Source organism: Hipposideros armiger, unplaced genomic scaffold (genome assembly GCF_001890085.2).
Source record: "Hipposideros armiger isolate ML-2016 unplaced genomic scaffold, ASM189008v1 scaffold_332, whole genome shotgun sequence".
Classification (NCBI taxonomy): Eukaryota; Metazoa; Chordata; class Mammalia; order Chiroptera; family Hipposideridae; genus Hipposideros; species Hipposideros armiger.
The window spans coordinates 248,930-265,348 of record NW_017731682.1 but is presented as its reverse complement, the minus strand read 5'-3'; the positions used below and the strand labels follow the sequence as shown (position 1 = coordinate 265,348).

The window sequence follows — 16,419 nt, the reverse complement described above, 5'->3', positions numbered from 1 at the left end:
CCAATCTGCCTCACCCAGGAAGAGTGCAATGATAATACCAACGTGGGCCAGTGAAGTAACGTCCTCCACAACTAGACTGAAGAACAAAAGGACAGCAACTTCTCTGTTCCCCTCTCCCAATTCCCCAATAAAATCTTTAAAAAAAAAAAACCAATTTGTATCTATCTATATATCTGATACAGAACAACAAAAAGGCTGACCAAAGGCACGTTTTTAAGGTCGTATTTCTATCTTACACTGATGTGCTTGTCCTGAGCGTGCATTAATACCCTAGAAATTACACGTAGACTCCACTTTTAAGATCTTGACCTAATTCCTAGCCCTCCTCTGCCTGTCACCCTTTTTTCCTCTCAGACCATTCTTTCTTCCTAACCTTCCTGTCTGCCCTCAGGCTACAGAAGAAAGAGAACTACTGGATTATTGCTCTTGGAATCTTTGAAAATCATAAGGGACAAAATCTGGGTAGATAGTGCTTAACTAGATGTTATAACTCAGAAGCTTGAGAACCACCATATTAAACCGAAACGTGTAATAGAAGATGGTAACCAACCAGGAGCACTCCCACTGCAGTTCTGTGTCCCCACCCCCAACTTCAACCTCGATGTGGTTCACTCTTTTCTTGCACCCCAACTCCTGGGCCACAGCCACGCTGGAAGGCAACGTACAAAAGAGCTTGGACCTGATGGACCAAAAGACCAATGCAGAGCCAGAAACAAATCAGGGAGGCCCATTTCATATTTTAAAAACATCAGGGCTAGCTTTTGCCCAGGCTGTTCCTTCAAGCAGAAACAGAAATGGAGGGCCGGCCGAGTGGCGCGATGGTTGAGAACTGGCTTGGGACACCAGAGGGCCCCGGTTCAGATCCCACATATGAGGGTATGAGGGCCAGTTACACTGCCCTTCACAGCTAAGATGCTGGGCAACGGCTCGACCTGGAGCTGGGCTGCTGTGAGTCGCCGGCGACAGCGTAGACTGCAGCCCCTGCTGCAGTGGGTTGCCATGGGCTATCATATGTAGCTAGCAGCCAGCGTGAGCGGCCGTCCAGAAAGCCGGCGACTGATCTGCCTCGCCCAGGAAGAGCGCAGTGATGGTGCCAACTTGGGCCGGTGGGGTGGCATCCTCCACAACTGGACTGAGGAACAGAACAACAGCAGCTTGTCTGTTTCCCTTCCCCCGATTCCCCCAGCACTGTTCTCATCCCCCCAATTCCCCAATACAAATCTTTAAAAAAAAAAAAAAGAAACAGAAATGGACACAAAGTAAGGAACGTGAGGTAGGATTGGGACTGAGACCAGAACATGGATGTTTAGTTACCCAGATATGCCGCTCTGATTTTCCTCTCATCATAGTCCCTGGAACACCATTTATAATTGCTTTATGAGCATCTATAAACCATTCTGTACAACTGAAAAAGTCAACTGACATATGTCTTTTCCTAGATTAAAAGAACATTAATAAAATACCAAATGCTTAATATGGGCCAGATCCCAGGCATTTTACCTGAAATACCTCAATTGGTTTCTAAACTTCAGAAATATTGCTGTTCTCAGTCCTTCATTAAAGAGCCATGCCATAGCACAAGGGTGTTTACTAGGTACATTACACTGTCCGATCGCAGAAGTCACCCCAGCCCTTTGTGACTCCCTCCTGTTTTACAGAATCTGAGCTCTTTATTTTAATGCACTTGTAATGTGCATCCTTGGTCAGTAGGTGGTGCCATGAAACCGTCTGTGGTATAATTAGGGCTTGCCTAAAGTTCTAACAGCACCAAAGGCAAATCCTGCATTTATGGTGGCATACTCAGGTTTTTGTGGACGAGAAGAGTTATTTGTTTATAAAGACAACTGTGAGACTTTTAAAGAATAACCACTGACTATGATAACTAGGAAACCCAAGTGGGGAAAGGAGGCAAAACCATCCAATATGCAGTTGGTCAAGAAACGTGCCTGAAGGATGGGGCAATCCAGCCAGTGCTTGGCGAACCCCCAGCCGGGGTCCATCTGAAGATGTTTAGAAAAGGACCATGGGCTGGCCGAGTGGCTCGTTGGTTAAGAGTTGGCTTGGGAGTGTGAGCTCTGAGCAGCAGGGCTACCATCAGATCCCACATGAGGACCAGTGATGCTGCGCCCTCTACAGCTAAGATGGTGAACAACAGCTTGACCTGGAGCTGGGCTGCCGTGAATCACCAGTGACAGTGTAGGCTGCAGCGGGGCTGCAGTGGGCTGCCTTGAGCTACCGTAAGTGTGGCAACCAGCGTGAGTGGCTGGCAGCTGCTGTGAGCCACTGTGAGTGGCCGTCCAATGGCCAGTGAGCGACTGCTTCACCCAGAAAGAGCGCAATGATCATAATACCAACATGGGCCAGTGAAGCGACATCCTTCATAACTAGACTGAAGAACAAAAGGATAGCAACTTACCTATTCCCCTTCCCCTGATTCCCCAACACTGTTCCCCTCCCCCATTTGTCTGTTCCCCTTCCCCGATTCCCCACTGCTGTTCCCCTTCACCAATTCCCCAATAAAATCTTAAAAGAAAAAAAAGGGGGGTAATGGACTGGAAAGCAGCAGAAATCAGGCATATGACATGAGTACACGGGCAGGAGCCATTCTATGCAGAGGTGGAGTGGAGGGCTGAGGAGAAGGGCAGCTCGCAACATTCCAAGGTTTGCCCCATACAGCAAGGTCTCCAGTGGTTGAGAAAAAGTAACTCTGAGGTCCTGCGCTTCCCCAGCATCAGATCATATTTCTCTCACATCGTGCACTCCCACCATCCCAGGATCTCCCAACAAAACACACGCTCAGGATCTCCCCCTCTAGTTCCTGAGCTCAAGCATCCATGATATTCTCCTGAGGTCTGTACATTCTCCTCCCAGCAGTATCTCTACCCATGAACAAGACGGAGCTGTCCAGAAGGTAAGTAACCAGAGAGCTCGATTCAAAACACACCTACAGGAATTCCAGATTGTTGCCCGCGTGAGTGGGGAGAATCGTAGAATTCAAAAACTAAAGATCATGTAATTCAAAGCCTCTCCATCTAAAGATGAGGAAAGAGGCACGTGGCAGATCACTGGCAGGAAAGGGGCCCAAACCCAGGGGTCTTGCCTCAGTCGAACTATCGCTTTATTTCTGCACCTGTGATGCTATCTAAAGGAAGGGAATTAAGGCTAGTTCATCTCTTTTATGGTCGACTAAACTTCTGATCAAATAAGAGCCTTTTGCAAGACCTGTTTCAGGTTTTTAAATAATACTTGATGATATCGTTCATGTTAATGGCTGTTGATATTATTCCTGGGCACTGAAACATGAATAAAACTGTCACAAATAACCTGTTTGGCCAGCCACACACCTTAGCCAAAAAGAATGTGAAAAGAAAAATCAAGCTCTAAGACTTAAACCCTGACTCCAGCTCTCATCCTGAGGTTTAGGCTCATCCCGCTTCTTGCCATGGGGCTCACCACTACAAGTATGACACGAATAAGAGTAGCAAAGCCTAGACTTGTGGACGCATACTTTTTTCAACTTGTCCATATAAGGTAGCTTTAAAACGTGAACACCTAATGGTAAGAGATGGGGTCTATTTTACTATTAGATATTTAATTTGTTTTTCTGCTGAATCAGTAAGCAATACCAGGAAAGATGACCCAGAAGGCTGACCAGTGTAGGCATCCAGACAAAGACAGATCCTGCCCTTCCGCGGCCCCTTCTACGCTTGGCTCTTGGCTCCATCATCCTTCCAGGACTCTTAGTGACTTGTGTATGGTGAGTCTAGACAGCCTCCGGAATGCAGGCTTCTCAGGCTCCTGTTCTTCCCTGTGATGGAAGCTTATGGTGACACTTCCTTGGCTGCAAAGAACTGAACAGTTCAACGTAGCCACGTTATGAAAATTATTATTACAAACTACGTGAGGGGTGGGGATTTGCAAAGAATGGTGACACTCTGATTTTTATATAAATTATTTGTTTATTTCTATAGCATACAAAAGGTATAAATATGACTTATATAAAACCAATCACCTACATACTTAAGCAGTAAGTCTAATAAAGCTGGGTATATATGTCTTGTCTCTGAGCCAGAGCGAGCAGGGAGCAGCAGGTTTAGATCCGATCGGCCCACAAGACTCATTCCCCAGACGCTGTCATCTACTGTAACTGGACAGAAGTGGACAGCTTTCTGTTTTCAACCAGGGCAGCTTATCACACAGCATCAGGATGGTGGTGCTGGAGGTCTGAGGGGCTTTGGGCACTTCTATGAAAGAGGCACTTGATGGGAGGCATGTCTGAGATGGAAACCAATCATGTCAAAACAAAGCAGGTGGCACTTGCCAGCAGGGGAGGAGTGATGTGAAGGGTCTTCTCATCGCCCAGGTCTCCTTCCTTCACATTGCTATTTGGTGGGAGCAAGGAACAAGACGAAAGGGGAGTCCACAGACGGGAGATTAATGGAGCAACAGCCACTGCTTCCTTGACCCATGCTGGTAAACAGCTCAGTGCACAGAGGCTTGGGGACTGAACAATGCTGAATGCAGAACGTACCAAGTTCTTGGATTCTCAAGATTCTGACACACTGAGACTGTTGAATTGGTGGCAATGCCAAGATTTGTTTGGAGATGCTAATAATCTGAACGACTTAGCAAAACTCTCATGATCTGTGAGGACAAGCAACAGGAGTGGGAGATGCTAATAATCTGAACGACTTAGCAAAACTCTCACGATCTGTGAGGACAAGCGACAGGAGCTTGAGCTGTACCAGTGAACCAGGCTTCAGGGAGCTAATAATAGTTCTATCAGGGAGAAAGGCCCAGAGCTGTGCCCGACAAGATCTGCAGAGCTCAAGAGTCAGCTGGCTGGTCCTCACTGAAGCCTGTCCTGACACTGCTCTTGATAATGACAATAACAAGTTTCACTATATAATGATCTCTCAGTTCTGACATGGTCTACAGGTGTGTGTGTCCCCCTATACCAGCAGTTCTCAACCTTCCTAATGCCGCAACCCCTTAATACAGTTCCTCATGTTGTGGTGACCCCCAACCATAAAATTATTTTCGTTGCTACTCTATAACTGTAATTTTGCTACTGTTATGAATCGTAATGTAAATATCTTTTTGTTTTCCGATGGTCTTAGGCAACCCCTGTGAAAGGGTCATTCGACCCCCAAAGGGGTCGCGACCCACAGATTGAGAACTGCTGCCCTATACTAATGGCTTCATAATAATACAATTGTGGGAGGCACTCCTGGGTTGAAAATGAAGGCAACTGTCAAATTATTCTCATTCTTAACTAGACTAAGTCATCTCTTGAGTTTATGCTTTCAGCCTAAACCAAATTTAAGACAATTATATAAAATTCTCATTTCATTGATTACAAATTTGGCCACAGCCACTTTGAGATTGGTGCCAGCCAATCTGCTTTGGGGGAAGAAAGGGAGGTGGGGCCCTGTGACATCAGTACCTTCTAAGCCCCAAGGGGACAACAAGCTAGCTCTAAGAAACAAATACCACACTCCCTCTGATAAAGACAATTCTAGATTTGTTTCTTAGTGAGCATAAGTTCTTCTGTTATGGTAGGTGAAGTAGCTGACACTGCCTTCTCCCATGGGTAAGTTGGGTAGGATAGCCAAATTAAGCCACCTATGTGGACTTAAAATGATCACAGACTTTGGGTTTCCCAGTTCTGGTGGTAGATGATACTCTAAAAACCATCATACCAAAACGAGGTAACGCTACATAACCGTGAATGTAGCCGAGGATCTCTTTAGATCCAATCTGTAGGACTGCTGCTTCCTGGAGACATCCATTCCCCACTCATATCATCTCATGGCCACAGGCCCATGTTGGAAGATGTCCAAGTCCAGAGGTGAAAGAGACATACCTGAAGCAGAGACTGACAAACTACAGCCCATGGGCCAAACCTGGCCTGCTGCCTGGTTTTGTAAATATTCACCGGCAGGTGGTCACACGTGTTCAAACGCTCATGACTCGACCATGGCTGCCTTTGCAGTACAACGACAGAGCGAAGTAGTTTTAAGAGAGATTACCTGGCCATTTGTAGAAAAGGTCTACAGACCTGGAGACTAAAGGCAATTTAGGGAACTCTCTGAAAACGTCTTCCAAAAAAGAGACCCAAATATTTAATCATTAGAACCTGATTCTAGCTTCAAGTTTCCAAGCACAGGAAATCTGACTCTCAAAGTACAGGATCTATTAGGCAATAACATCGGGAGTCACCTATGTGCACTGGACAAGACCCTCCCTGTGCTTTGACTAATCCCTCACCTAAGTTAAACTGTAATCCTCGACCATGTCTGTGACACCCAGAGAAGTGTGTGTCACATATATATACACACACATATATACACATACACCCATTCAGGGATCATTCCAAAAGGGGCAGATTGTCTCATATGCTGGGGCGAGGGCAGAGGGAGGCCACCATCTGCTCCTGAGAGGTCTGTGGTGAGAAGCCTAGCCCCACGTGTACGTGCTTGCGTCTCATTCACACGCTAGCTTGCTGTCGAAGCTAGAAAGCCCAATGGCAAAGGCCTGAAGTGCACACAGCGGGTAGTTGTAGTCCAGGGTGAACACGTCATCGGCCACACGTCCAAACTGCATGACTATATAGTCAGCTAGAAACAGAAGGGAAACAGGACGTTAGAAGATAATGGGGTTGTACTGAGAGAAAGCCTGTTAAGATACAGAAAAAAAAATCCTCCCAATAGGTCAGAATCAGCAGGTCTCATTAAAGGGGAAAACTTTTATTAGAATGGAAAGAGGCACGAGCAACGTTTCTATTCTGATTCCTCTCCAGACAGAGAATGGGAGACCACTCTGGACCAGCAGCATGAAAAGGGTAAGAGGAGAGCAGAGTCAAGAGTGGCCTGCTGGGAACAGCACAGCCTGTGGGCTGGCGGCACAAAGGACCCTTCACTGAGTGAGGTCATTTGCATTTGCTTCCCTTTAAACAGCCTCTCCTAAGGCTTCTCTGACTGGCCACAGGAAGAAACCTCTCACACTCTTCTGTTCTTAACACAGCAGTTCAGAAGTTTTACTGTAAAACTGTTGTTGTGTCTTTCCAAAGAAATCGTTTCTTAAATAATTCTCTCCTGACCATAGAACATCAATGATAGGAAGTGCTCGTTTCCCCGCCGTGGAAGGACATCCTTCCTCCTCTTCCCACCTAGCCCTTCCTGTGGGCTTACGGTCATTTTCGTGGACTATCTGAAAGTTCTTCACAGACGCCTGAGTGACCCGGCCGTGGAAGTTTAGGACATAAGATTGGGTGTCATCGTTCCAGACGGGCGCTTTGTTGTGCAGCTCAATCACATTCTCTAGGGTTTTGTTCTGCCACTTGGAAAGCAGGTTTGCATGGTCCTGTTCAAAAGGAAAATCATTACTTTGTACTGAGAACCATAGAAAACTATTTGTTCTCAACTCTGTGAGGGAGAAGGTAGAGTAGGGGAGAGTGTTCTCCATTTCAGAAAAGGGAAAACAGAAACAAAAAAAGCCAAAAATGAAGCCAGCTGTTTTTGGCTTTGTTTTGATTCATACAGATGATCTAGTTTCTCTGTGTGGACTAAGTGGCTGCAAATCAAGTGCTTCAGCCACTGCTCTGCGACTGCACTTACTCTGAGGTTCTGGGGTGACGGTCTCCCAAACAAGAGTATGAACAACACCCTAGCCTGGGGCTCGGGAAGAATCAATGATTTGGGAGTTTATCTCTTCTGTATATTCTTGTCCTTTAGAGTCCTTTGCTGATTATATATGTTCTTACTCACATTTTGTGGCCGAAATGGGATCCGTTCATGACTCATGTTCATTCCTGGAATGATCACAGACATTTTCCTAGGACCTTTAAATCCAAGTACATTTGTTTCCTGGAAGATAGGAAAATAAGACAGGATTTGGAAACAGAAAGGAAAACGAGAACACATTCTTGGCACAGACTTTCTTGGCCATGTAAACTGTTGACAATGTCAAGAGCACTAAAAGCTATTTTATTATTACTGTAGTTAAAGAGAGACAGAGAACCAAGACCAGGAAAGGGATGCTACACCTCTTTTTAAACCTAATTTGAACACTTGAATTTAAAATAGATTCTATTGGCTCGAAACTTTACTCTTATTCTTTAATCTTAAGTGAACTTTGAGACAACTATGAGCAAACCATCCAATCTTGTCATAATCAATAAATATTTATTTCCCATGAGGGCATGGCGCTATATGATCTACAATGAGAATTACAGTGTAAATTAAATAAGCTGTATCAGGAGGCAAAAACCTCAAATGCCTGTCAACCCAGGCACATCATATATGAACAAAATAAGCACATTAAGGAGGTGGATATGTTTGTGTGTGTATTCATATACATATACACACACACACACACACACACGACAGTCATGCATAGTTAAAATATTTCACTGATTCTGAAGCTAAGAGAAAAATACAATTACAAAGTGTTACGTCAAATGGTTCTCAGTCACTTAGATAAAATCTCACAGGAATCAAATAATGAGATTAATTACAACTGAAGAAATGTTGAGGCTTTGGGATAAAGCAACAGCTGAGTTGGGTTAATTCCTTCTTGCTCTCCTTTCCTCCACAACTCTCTGAATGCCTGCTACACGCGCCAGGCCCCGAATCTGTGTGGATGAAGCAGTGAGTAGGAATTTACAAACTGGTAGAGAAGGTTCATGCTGATGAGGTTATTAAGTATAAGCTGGGTTCAAGAGAAAGCACAGGGTGCCATGGGGATGTCATAGAGGAATGTCAACCACATCTTGTGGTCAGGAAAGGTTTCCCTGATGACATCAGGTGATTTGGCAAAGGGCGGGGGAGGCTCTCAGGTGAGGGAAGGTCATGGTGCAGCAAAGGAACGACAGGAGGGCTACGGGGCTAGAACAGGACAGGGAGAGTGCCACAGAATAGCCAGAAAGGAAGGCTAACGTGTTAGGGCTTCATACATGGTGAGAAGCGCAGCAGGCTTAACTGGAGCTCTGTCTTAGGAAGATTTATCTGGCAGCAGTACAGAATGGACCAGACAGGAAAAGGCTAAAAACAGAGAGACCAGTTTCTAATTTATTGTAACCTCTGGCCAGTGGGTAAGAAGGAATGAAGGTCTGGGTTAATACAATGGCATTCGGGAGAGAGAAGAGCAGATAAGTCAAGACACCTTAAGAGAGTAAAAAAAATAACTGAACTTGGCAATTCATAAAAAATGAAAATCTGAATATTTAGAGAAAATTATACCAGCAACAGAAAAGGGGATCACAGGAATAGAAACAAGCTTGGGAGGGAAGATTACGAGTTCGGAGTTGGTTACATTAAGTTTGAAGTACAGGCAGGACATGGGAGATTAAGAAAACAGCACAGGGCCGGCCGAGTGGCGCGATGGTTAAGAACTCGCTTGGGATGCCAGAGGGCCCCGGTTCGGATCCCACATATGAGGGCCAGTGACACTGCCCTCTGCAGCTAAGATGCTGAACAACAGCTCAACCTGGAGCTGAGTTGCCGTGGGTCGCCAGCGACGGCGTGGGCTGCAGCCCCTGTGGCAGTGGGTTGCCATGGGCTACCGTCTATAGCCAGCAGCCAGCGTGAGCGGCCAGCAGCCAGCGTGAGCGGCCGTCCAGAAGCTGGCGACTGATCTGCCTCGCCCGGGAAGAGCGCGATAGTGCCAACTTGGGCCAGTGAAGCAACGTCCTCCACAACTAGACTGAAGAACAAAACGACAGCAACTTGTCTGTTCCCCTTCCCCCAATTCCCCAGCACTGTTCCCATCCCCCCAATTCCCCAATAAAAAAAAAAAAACTAAAAAAAAAAAAAAAAAAAAAAAAAAAAAAAAAAAAAAAAAAAAAAAAAAAAAAAAGAAAAAAAAAGAAAACAGCACATAAGGAGTGTGGTTCTTACGTAACAGATGGCTGCCAGCTCCTGCCGGGTATGGGTCTTTTCTACCCGGCCTCTGGCCTTGGGGCTGACACCGTGGTCGTAAACTGTAAACTTGGTCCCCATGAGGTTGGACCTAGAGTGAAAAGAAAATGACACCATAATGATCTAATTTTTCACTTATGCAAACACAATCTAGGAGACATACAAGTATGTAACAGAGTGGAAGCCTATTTGCTTGTTCTCCAAATGTCTAAATGTTCACCATCACTTTTTCAAAGATCTCTCATTAAAACAAAGAAAGGACTTAGATTTTCTTTTAACGTGTTTTCTTCAGGTTACAACTTCATTACAAACTCACTGTAGAAAAAAAATATGGATTGTTGTGCAAGTACAGTGTTAACCTAAAAATAAAAGACCAAAGTGAGAGGCAACCAGCATTTATTTGAGATCAAAAAGAACAGCTATTCAGGAAGCACTGATTCAAGCAGAAACACAAATAGTGTTCTGATTAGGAGACAGAGGCAAGGGGTGTTTATGAGAAAGGGAAAGGGAACAACTGCATCAGTTGAAAGCAGGCATTTCTATCGGTGCAGATAAGCTAGTGTGGTGACAGTAATTCTAAACAATGTTTTTAATTTTCAGTCTGGTAGTCATCAGTCCAGTAGTCATAATATCTGCTTTCTTGTTATCCTTGCAAATAGTTCTTAGGGACACAGTGTTGCTTTAGGCCTGGTCCAAAGGTTACTTTGCCCTGTTTTAACATTCCAAAGGTTTGAGGCATAAGACATATAAGGCAGTTCCTCCGGGATGGCAGCTCCAGCTCCATTTTAAAGTGGCTCCATGTATATTATTTTTTATGACAGGAATAAAAGTATCAGAAAGAACAGGACAGTGATACAAGGCTGCTCTCACCTGAGTTTGCCAATGTAACTTTGACCTTCACGAGATAAATCTGTTGGATCAGTGGAGATAAGGTAGTTGGATGTTTTGCTCTTTTTCCGCTTTCTCCCTGCCAGCAGAAATATCTGTAAAAAGAAAAAAATGTCAGTTAAAAGTGAAATCAAGAGACTCGCCATGGTTTCTTCTATCTAGTCACTTAGCAAACGTTTAGCAAATGCCTATCATGTACCAAGCAGTCAAATCTTTGGATTTTCTTTTTGAAAAACAGAATTGATTCACTTTATTCTTCTTGTATGAAACTATGTGGTAGCCACAGCTGGGGCCTGGGGCCTCTTCACGGAGACTCTGGTGAGGGTCTCTACAAGATGGTCAGTGAACTCCTGATGAGAGACTTGGTGAACATGGTCTCCTTCCAGAGGTTGGGGTGAGACAGCAGGTCTTGGAGACGGCATCAAAAGTGGCCTTGGCACAGTCGCCCGGGGTGGCAGTGCAGCCCGTGCCTGAGGTGTAGCAGTCCTCAATGCCATCCATGAGCAGCAGCTTCTGGGCCCAGGGGCTGAGACGATGGCAGTGCCCCTGGTAGTGGGGATGAGGCCACCAGCACAGAGCCACATTGGCCAGTCACCTTGCAAGGGACAGTTTGGGGCTTGCCAGTCTTGTTCCCCCAGGAGCCTTGCTGCATGAGGACTACGGAGAAATTAGCCAGCATCATGGCCCCACCGATAGCAGTATCCATCCCCTTGGAGCCTTTAATACCCAGATCAACATGTCCGTTGTAATTTCCAATGGTGACAAATGCCTTGAGCTTGGTCTGCTAGCCAGCATGAGTCTGCTTTCAGATGGACACAATCTTGAAAACATTATCCTTGAGGGGAGCCCCCAGGGAGAAAAACCCAATAATCTCAGATTCCTTGGTGGGCAGCCAGAAGTGACAGATCTCCTCCAGGAACCTGATCATGTCTTTGACCAGACGACCCAGCTTGGTGAGGGGCATCGATTACTTGTCCTCAGCCTTGCTCCGTGGCCTCAACTCCCACCCCAGATAGCAGTCACCGAGGCGTCCCACCAGGGTGCCCGGAGTCTCTCCCTGTTGCAGCACTGGTGTTTCCTCAGAGAAGACCAATCCCTGGGTCTTTATTCCTTTTCCTAACCCTCGTAATGCTTCTTGGAATTCACTGTCAGGGTTTACTCACTGTAAAACTTTTCTAAATTTGCTGGCTTGGTTCTCTATACAATTATTTACAACCTTATCGCTAAAACCTCCAGTGACTTTTTAAAAAGCTTCATCCTGGGCCGGCCGAGTGGCGCGTTTGTTAACAGCTGGCTTGGGACGCCAGCTCTGAGCAGCAAGCAGGGTCCCAGTTCGGATCCCACATGAGGGCCAGTGACGCTGCGCCCTCTACAGCTAAGATGGTGAACAACAGCTCGACCTGGAGCTGGGTTGCCGTGAGTCGCCGGTGACGGCATACGCTGCAGTGAAGCTGCAGTGGGCTGCCGTAAGCTACCATGTGTGGTCGGCAGCCAGCGTGAGCAGCCGGAAGCCAGTGTTATCCTGTCCCAAGACCCATCAACAATCTAGTCCCACCACATTCTTCCCCTCTCAAGATGTGTCTTAAGAATCAATTCTCATACCTTCCGATTTTCATCCTTTTCCAAGTGCATATAGTAAGTGGGGAAGAGACCCCGATCCATTCCTTTCCTATCCCTTGTTATCCGACACTTGACCGTGATGCCTCGAGGGGCAGGACTATAAGCAAAGTCCTCTAAGTTCTCGACTTCTCCCAGCTGGTTATCAGGCTGTTGGGCGGCAGTGCCGGCAGCTCCAGTATCCTGAAAGAACAGCCATACATGAGCAAAGGGGTGGGGGGGGGTCGGAACACTTCCTATTCTCTTTGAGAAACACTTAATGGATAAAATAACTTACTGATTTACCCCCATGTCTTCAGGCTTCTGAGAAGTTAAGTATATGAACATTGGGAATAATGAAGGAGCTACGAACAAAAATGGGACAGAGCTTCACAATAGCTGGCTTGACACACAAGAAATTAGAGAGGTCATGCACTTTAAGTCTAAATTTGAGCTTAAATCTTTTGAAGCAACCTCATTCAATAATGGTATTTAAATGCTGAAAATATATTTGGGAAATAGTTACCTTAGCTCCAAAGGAAGACCTTTCAGAGCTACATACTATGGTTGATTTCTGGCTGGAGGTAGAATTGAGTTTCTCTGCCTCTGAATATGGTGAATGAGATCTTGATTTTTCTCCTTCTTCCTCTCCATCAGTTTCTTCCTCATCAAAGTTCAAACTACCTGAGATACCTGGAAGAGAAGGAAGAACTGTCAACAAAACTGATTAAAAAAGAAATCTTTGAACCAAAGGGAATTTAAATTTTCTTGCTTAAAACTATTCTGACTTAAAACAGCTACTTTATCCAAGTTTTGACAATTCTTTCTTCATATTCTCACTCAAATACATCCTGTTTTCCTTTCCCACTGCTGCCACCCTAATTTAGCTCTTCAAAACATTAGGTATACGGGAAAAAGTATTTGCAAATCATGTGTCTGATAAAGTTTTAATATCTAGAATATATAAAGATTCCTACAACTCAACAAAACAAACAACCCAATTCAAAAATAAGTAAAGGCTTGGATAAACATTTCTCCAATGAAGATTAAGCACATGAAACGATGCTCAACATCACTAGTCATTAGGGAAATGCACATCAAAATCACAATGAGATACCACTTCACAAGCATTAGGATGGCTATTATAAAAGAAAATAAAAAGAAAATAGAAAGTAGTGTTGGTGAAGATGTGGAGAAATTGGAACCCTTGTGCATTGTAAAATTGTGCAGCCACTGTGGAAAACAGCATAGTGGTTCCTAAAACAATTAAATATGGAATTACCATACGATCCAACAATTTCACTTCTGGGATATACCCGAAAGAAATGAAAGCAGAGATGCAAACAGACACTTGTACACTGATATTCAGAGCAGCATTATTCACAATGGCCAAAAGGTGGAGACAACTCAAATTTTCACCAACTGATGAACGGATGAACAAATTGTGGTGTAAACATACAATGGAATATTATTCAGCCTTAAAAAGGAATGCAATTCTGATACATGCTACAACATGGATGAATCGTGAAGACATTATGCTCAGTGAAATAAGCCAGACACAAAAGGACAAATACTGTATGATTCCACTTACATGAGGTACCTAGAATAGTCAAATTCATAGAGACAGAAAGTAGAATGGTGGTTGACAGGGGCTGAGGAAAGAGGAGAATGGGGAGTTACTGTTTAATGGGTACAGATTTTATTTGGGGATAATGAAAAAGTTCTGAAGATGGGTAGTGGCGATAGTTGCATAACAATGTGAATGTACTTAATGCCACAGAACTGAACATTTAAAAATGTTTAAAATGGCAAATTTTATGTTATGTATTTTTATCACAATAAAAAAAATTCAATGATCCATTGTTCTCTATATCAGTCACTTTTTTCCCTGCATTTTGTTCATTTTTAGTCTAATTAACTAATTTGAGTTGGGAATATCTGAACTGCTACTACCTTGGATTTATGAAGCACCTCTTATAGAAAATTAACAACTGTTTGATTAAAACCTATTTTTTCGTTTTATCCTCGTATTTATATGAGTTTGAGGAGGAGACACTGGTAGTCTTATTTTTTGTTTTGTTTCTTGTTTGTTTATGAGTAGCTGGAAAGGAACACAGACATAGAATAAAACGTGATGTGTGTTATAAAGGAAGTACGGTACTCATATTTACATGTGAGAGTCATTTGCCCAAGAGAAAGAGGCAGAACTAAGACCAAAACTAAATTCTTTTTTTTCCTTAGTCTGCATGGTGACATTATACCTCATATAATAGTTAAAGTAGCTACCAAATCATAAATTTATAACAAGCAGTGTGGCTTTTTTCTCCAAACCGTTTCCTGCCCATATTCAACCATCTCAGAAGAGGGACAACGAAGATCTATTTTTACATAGTTAACAAAATAAATTGGTGTTAGCTTTTCTCCAGGACATTCAAGGATAAGGCAAAGGCCAGTTAGAAAATCTCAAGTGAAAACATATCTCCACACAAAAACTTTTACATGAATGTTCATAGCAACATTATTCATACTAGCTAGAAGTGGAAACAACCCAGGTGTCCATCAAATGATGAAAAGATAACGTATGGCATATCTACACAACGTAATGTTATTCAACAATAAAAGGGCACTAGGGGCGGGCCCTACCAGCGCCGGTGCAGTGCGCTCTACTCAAGAAGGCAGAGGCGACGCGCGGGCGGAAAGATGGAAGACTTTCAGTCTGCAGAAGAGACTGCTTTTGTTGTTGATGAAGTGAGCAACATTGTGAAAGGGGCCATAGAAGGTTCAATTGGTGGCAACGCCTACCAGCACAGCAAAGTGAATCAGTGGACCACAAATGTAGTGGAGCAAACGTTAAGCCAGCTCACCAAGCTGGGAAAACCATTTAAATACATTGTGACCTGTGTAATTATGCAGAAGAATGGAGCAGGATTACACACGGCGAGTTCTTGCTTCTGGGACAGCTCTACTGACGGGAGCTGCACCGTGCGATGGGAGAACAAGACCATGTACTGCATCGTCAGCGCCTTCGGACTGTCCATCTGAGCTCCTCGTCCGCCCGCCAGCTACTCCTTTGTCTCAGCAACTCTCTTCCATCTTCTAACCACCAGCCATGATTCAGTGAACACCTTTGTCATTCTCTTTAAGCGTTCTTTGGTGCACTCTCAAAATGTAGAGAAAAACCTAGGTGACTGCACTGTTCTATGCGCTGCACACCCTAAGTCAAGAGGACTCACTCACCATAGGTGGTCGGTCAGAGGCCTGGCTACCACTTGTCTTCACTCTGAATATTTCTGTTCAAAGGTGCTAAAAACAGAAATCTGCTAGCGTGATACTTTCTCTACTCTCTGAAACGATTCAAGTATACTAATTTTCCATACTTTGTACTTTTTGTTAATAAATTATTCCAGTTTAAAAAAAAACAATAAAAGGAGTGAAGTACTGACCCATACTACAACGTGGATGACCCTTGAAAACATTATGCTAGCTGAAAGAAGCCAGTCATAATGGACCACATAGTGTATGATTCTATTTGTATGAAATACCGGGAATAGGCCAATCCACAGAGATGGAAGGAAAGGAGATCAGAAGTTGCTAGGGCGGGTGCGGGTGATGGAGAGAAATGGGAAGTGATTACTAACAGGTATGAGGTTTTTTTGTGGGGTCATGAAAATGTTCCAAAATTGACTGTGATGGTTGCAGACCTCAGCGAATATACTAAACACCAATGAATTGTTCACTTTAAATAGAAGAATTATATGGCATGTGAATTATAGCCCAATAAAGTTATTATAAAACAATTCTTTGGTTTATAAAGGACATTTTTTCTTTTGTTTTCTAAAATAGTAACCTTTTTTGCTAGCAAAAAGGCATAAAACTCTTGGGATCTCACTATCATGTGGATATCTTCACTTAGTACTATGTTTTCAAATGCCATTTTTATACCAAGAATTGAGTTTCTGTGAGTATGTGTCTTAAGATGGAGATCAAAGATTTCTCTCAAACTTGTAAGACAAGC

The 16,419-nt window shown here is 44.0% G+C and overlaps 1 protein-coding gene and 2 pseudogenes across 1 annotated transcript in view; 1 reads left to right on the top strand and 2 right to left on the bottom strand.

Moving 5' to 3' along the window:
* Positions 1-5,113: 5,113 nt before the first annotated feature.
* The window catches only part of TULP3 (TUB like protein 3), an 86,753-nt gene continuing 75,447 nt past the window's right edge, over positions 5,114-16,419 (bottom strand). The window contains exons 5-11 of the mRNA XM_019660988.1: positions 12,931-13,097; positions 12,411-12,608; positions 10,791-10,903; positions 9,900-10,011; positions 7,770-7,868; positions 7,194-7,365; positions 5,114-6,620 (exon numbers count right to left, since the gene is read on the bottom strand). Of these exons, the coding sequence (XP_019516533.1) occupies positions 6,487-6,620; positions 7,194-7,365; positions 7,770-7,868; positions 9,900-10,011; positions 10,791-10,903; positions 12,411-12,608; positions 12,931-13,097 (995 nt within the window). The 3' untranslated portion in view covers positions 5,114-6,486. The remainder of the gene's footprint in view (positions 6,621-7,193; positions 7,366-7,769; positions 7,869-9,899; positions 10,012-10,790; positions 10,904-12,410; positions 12,609-12,930; positions 13,098-16,419) is intronic.
* On the bottom strand, positions 11,078-11,787 carry LOC109392486 (40S ribosomal protein S2 pseudogene; annotated as a pseudogene).
* On the top strand, positions 15,076-15,720 carry LOC109392485 (dynein light chain Tctex-type 1 pseudogene; annotated as a pseudogene).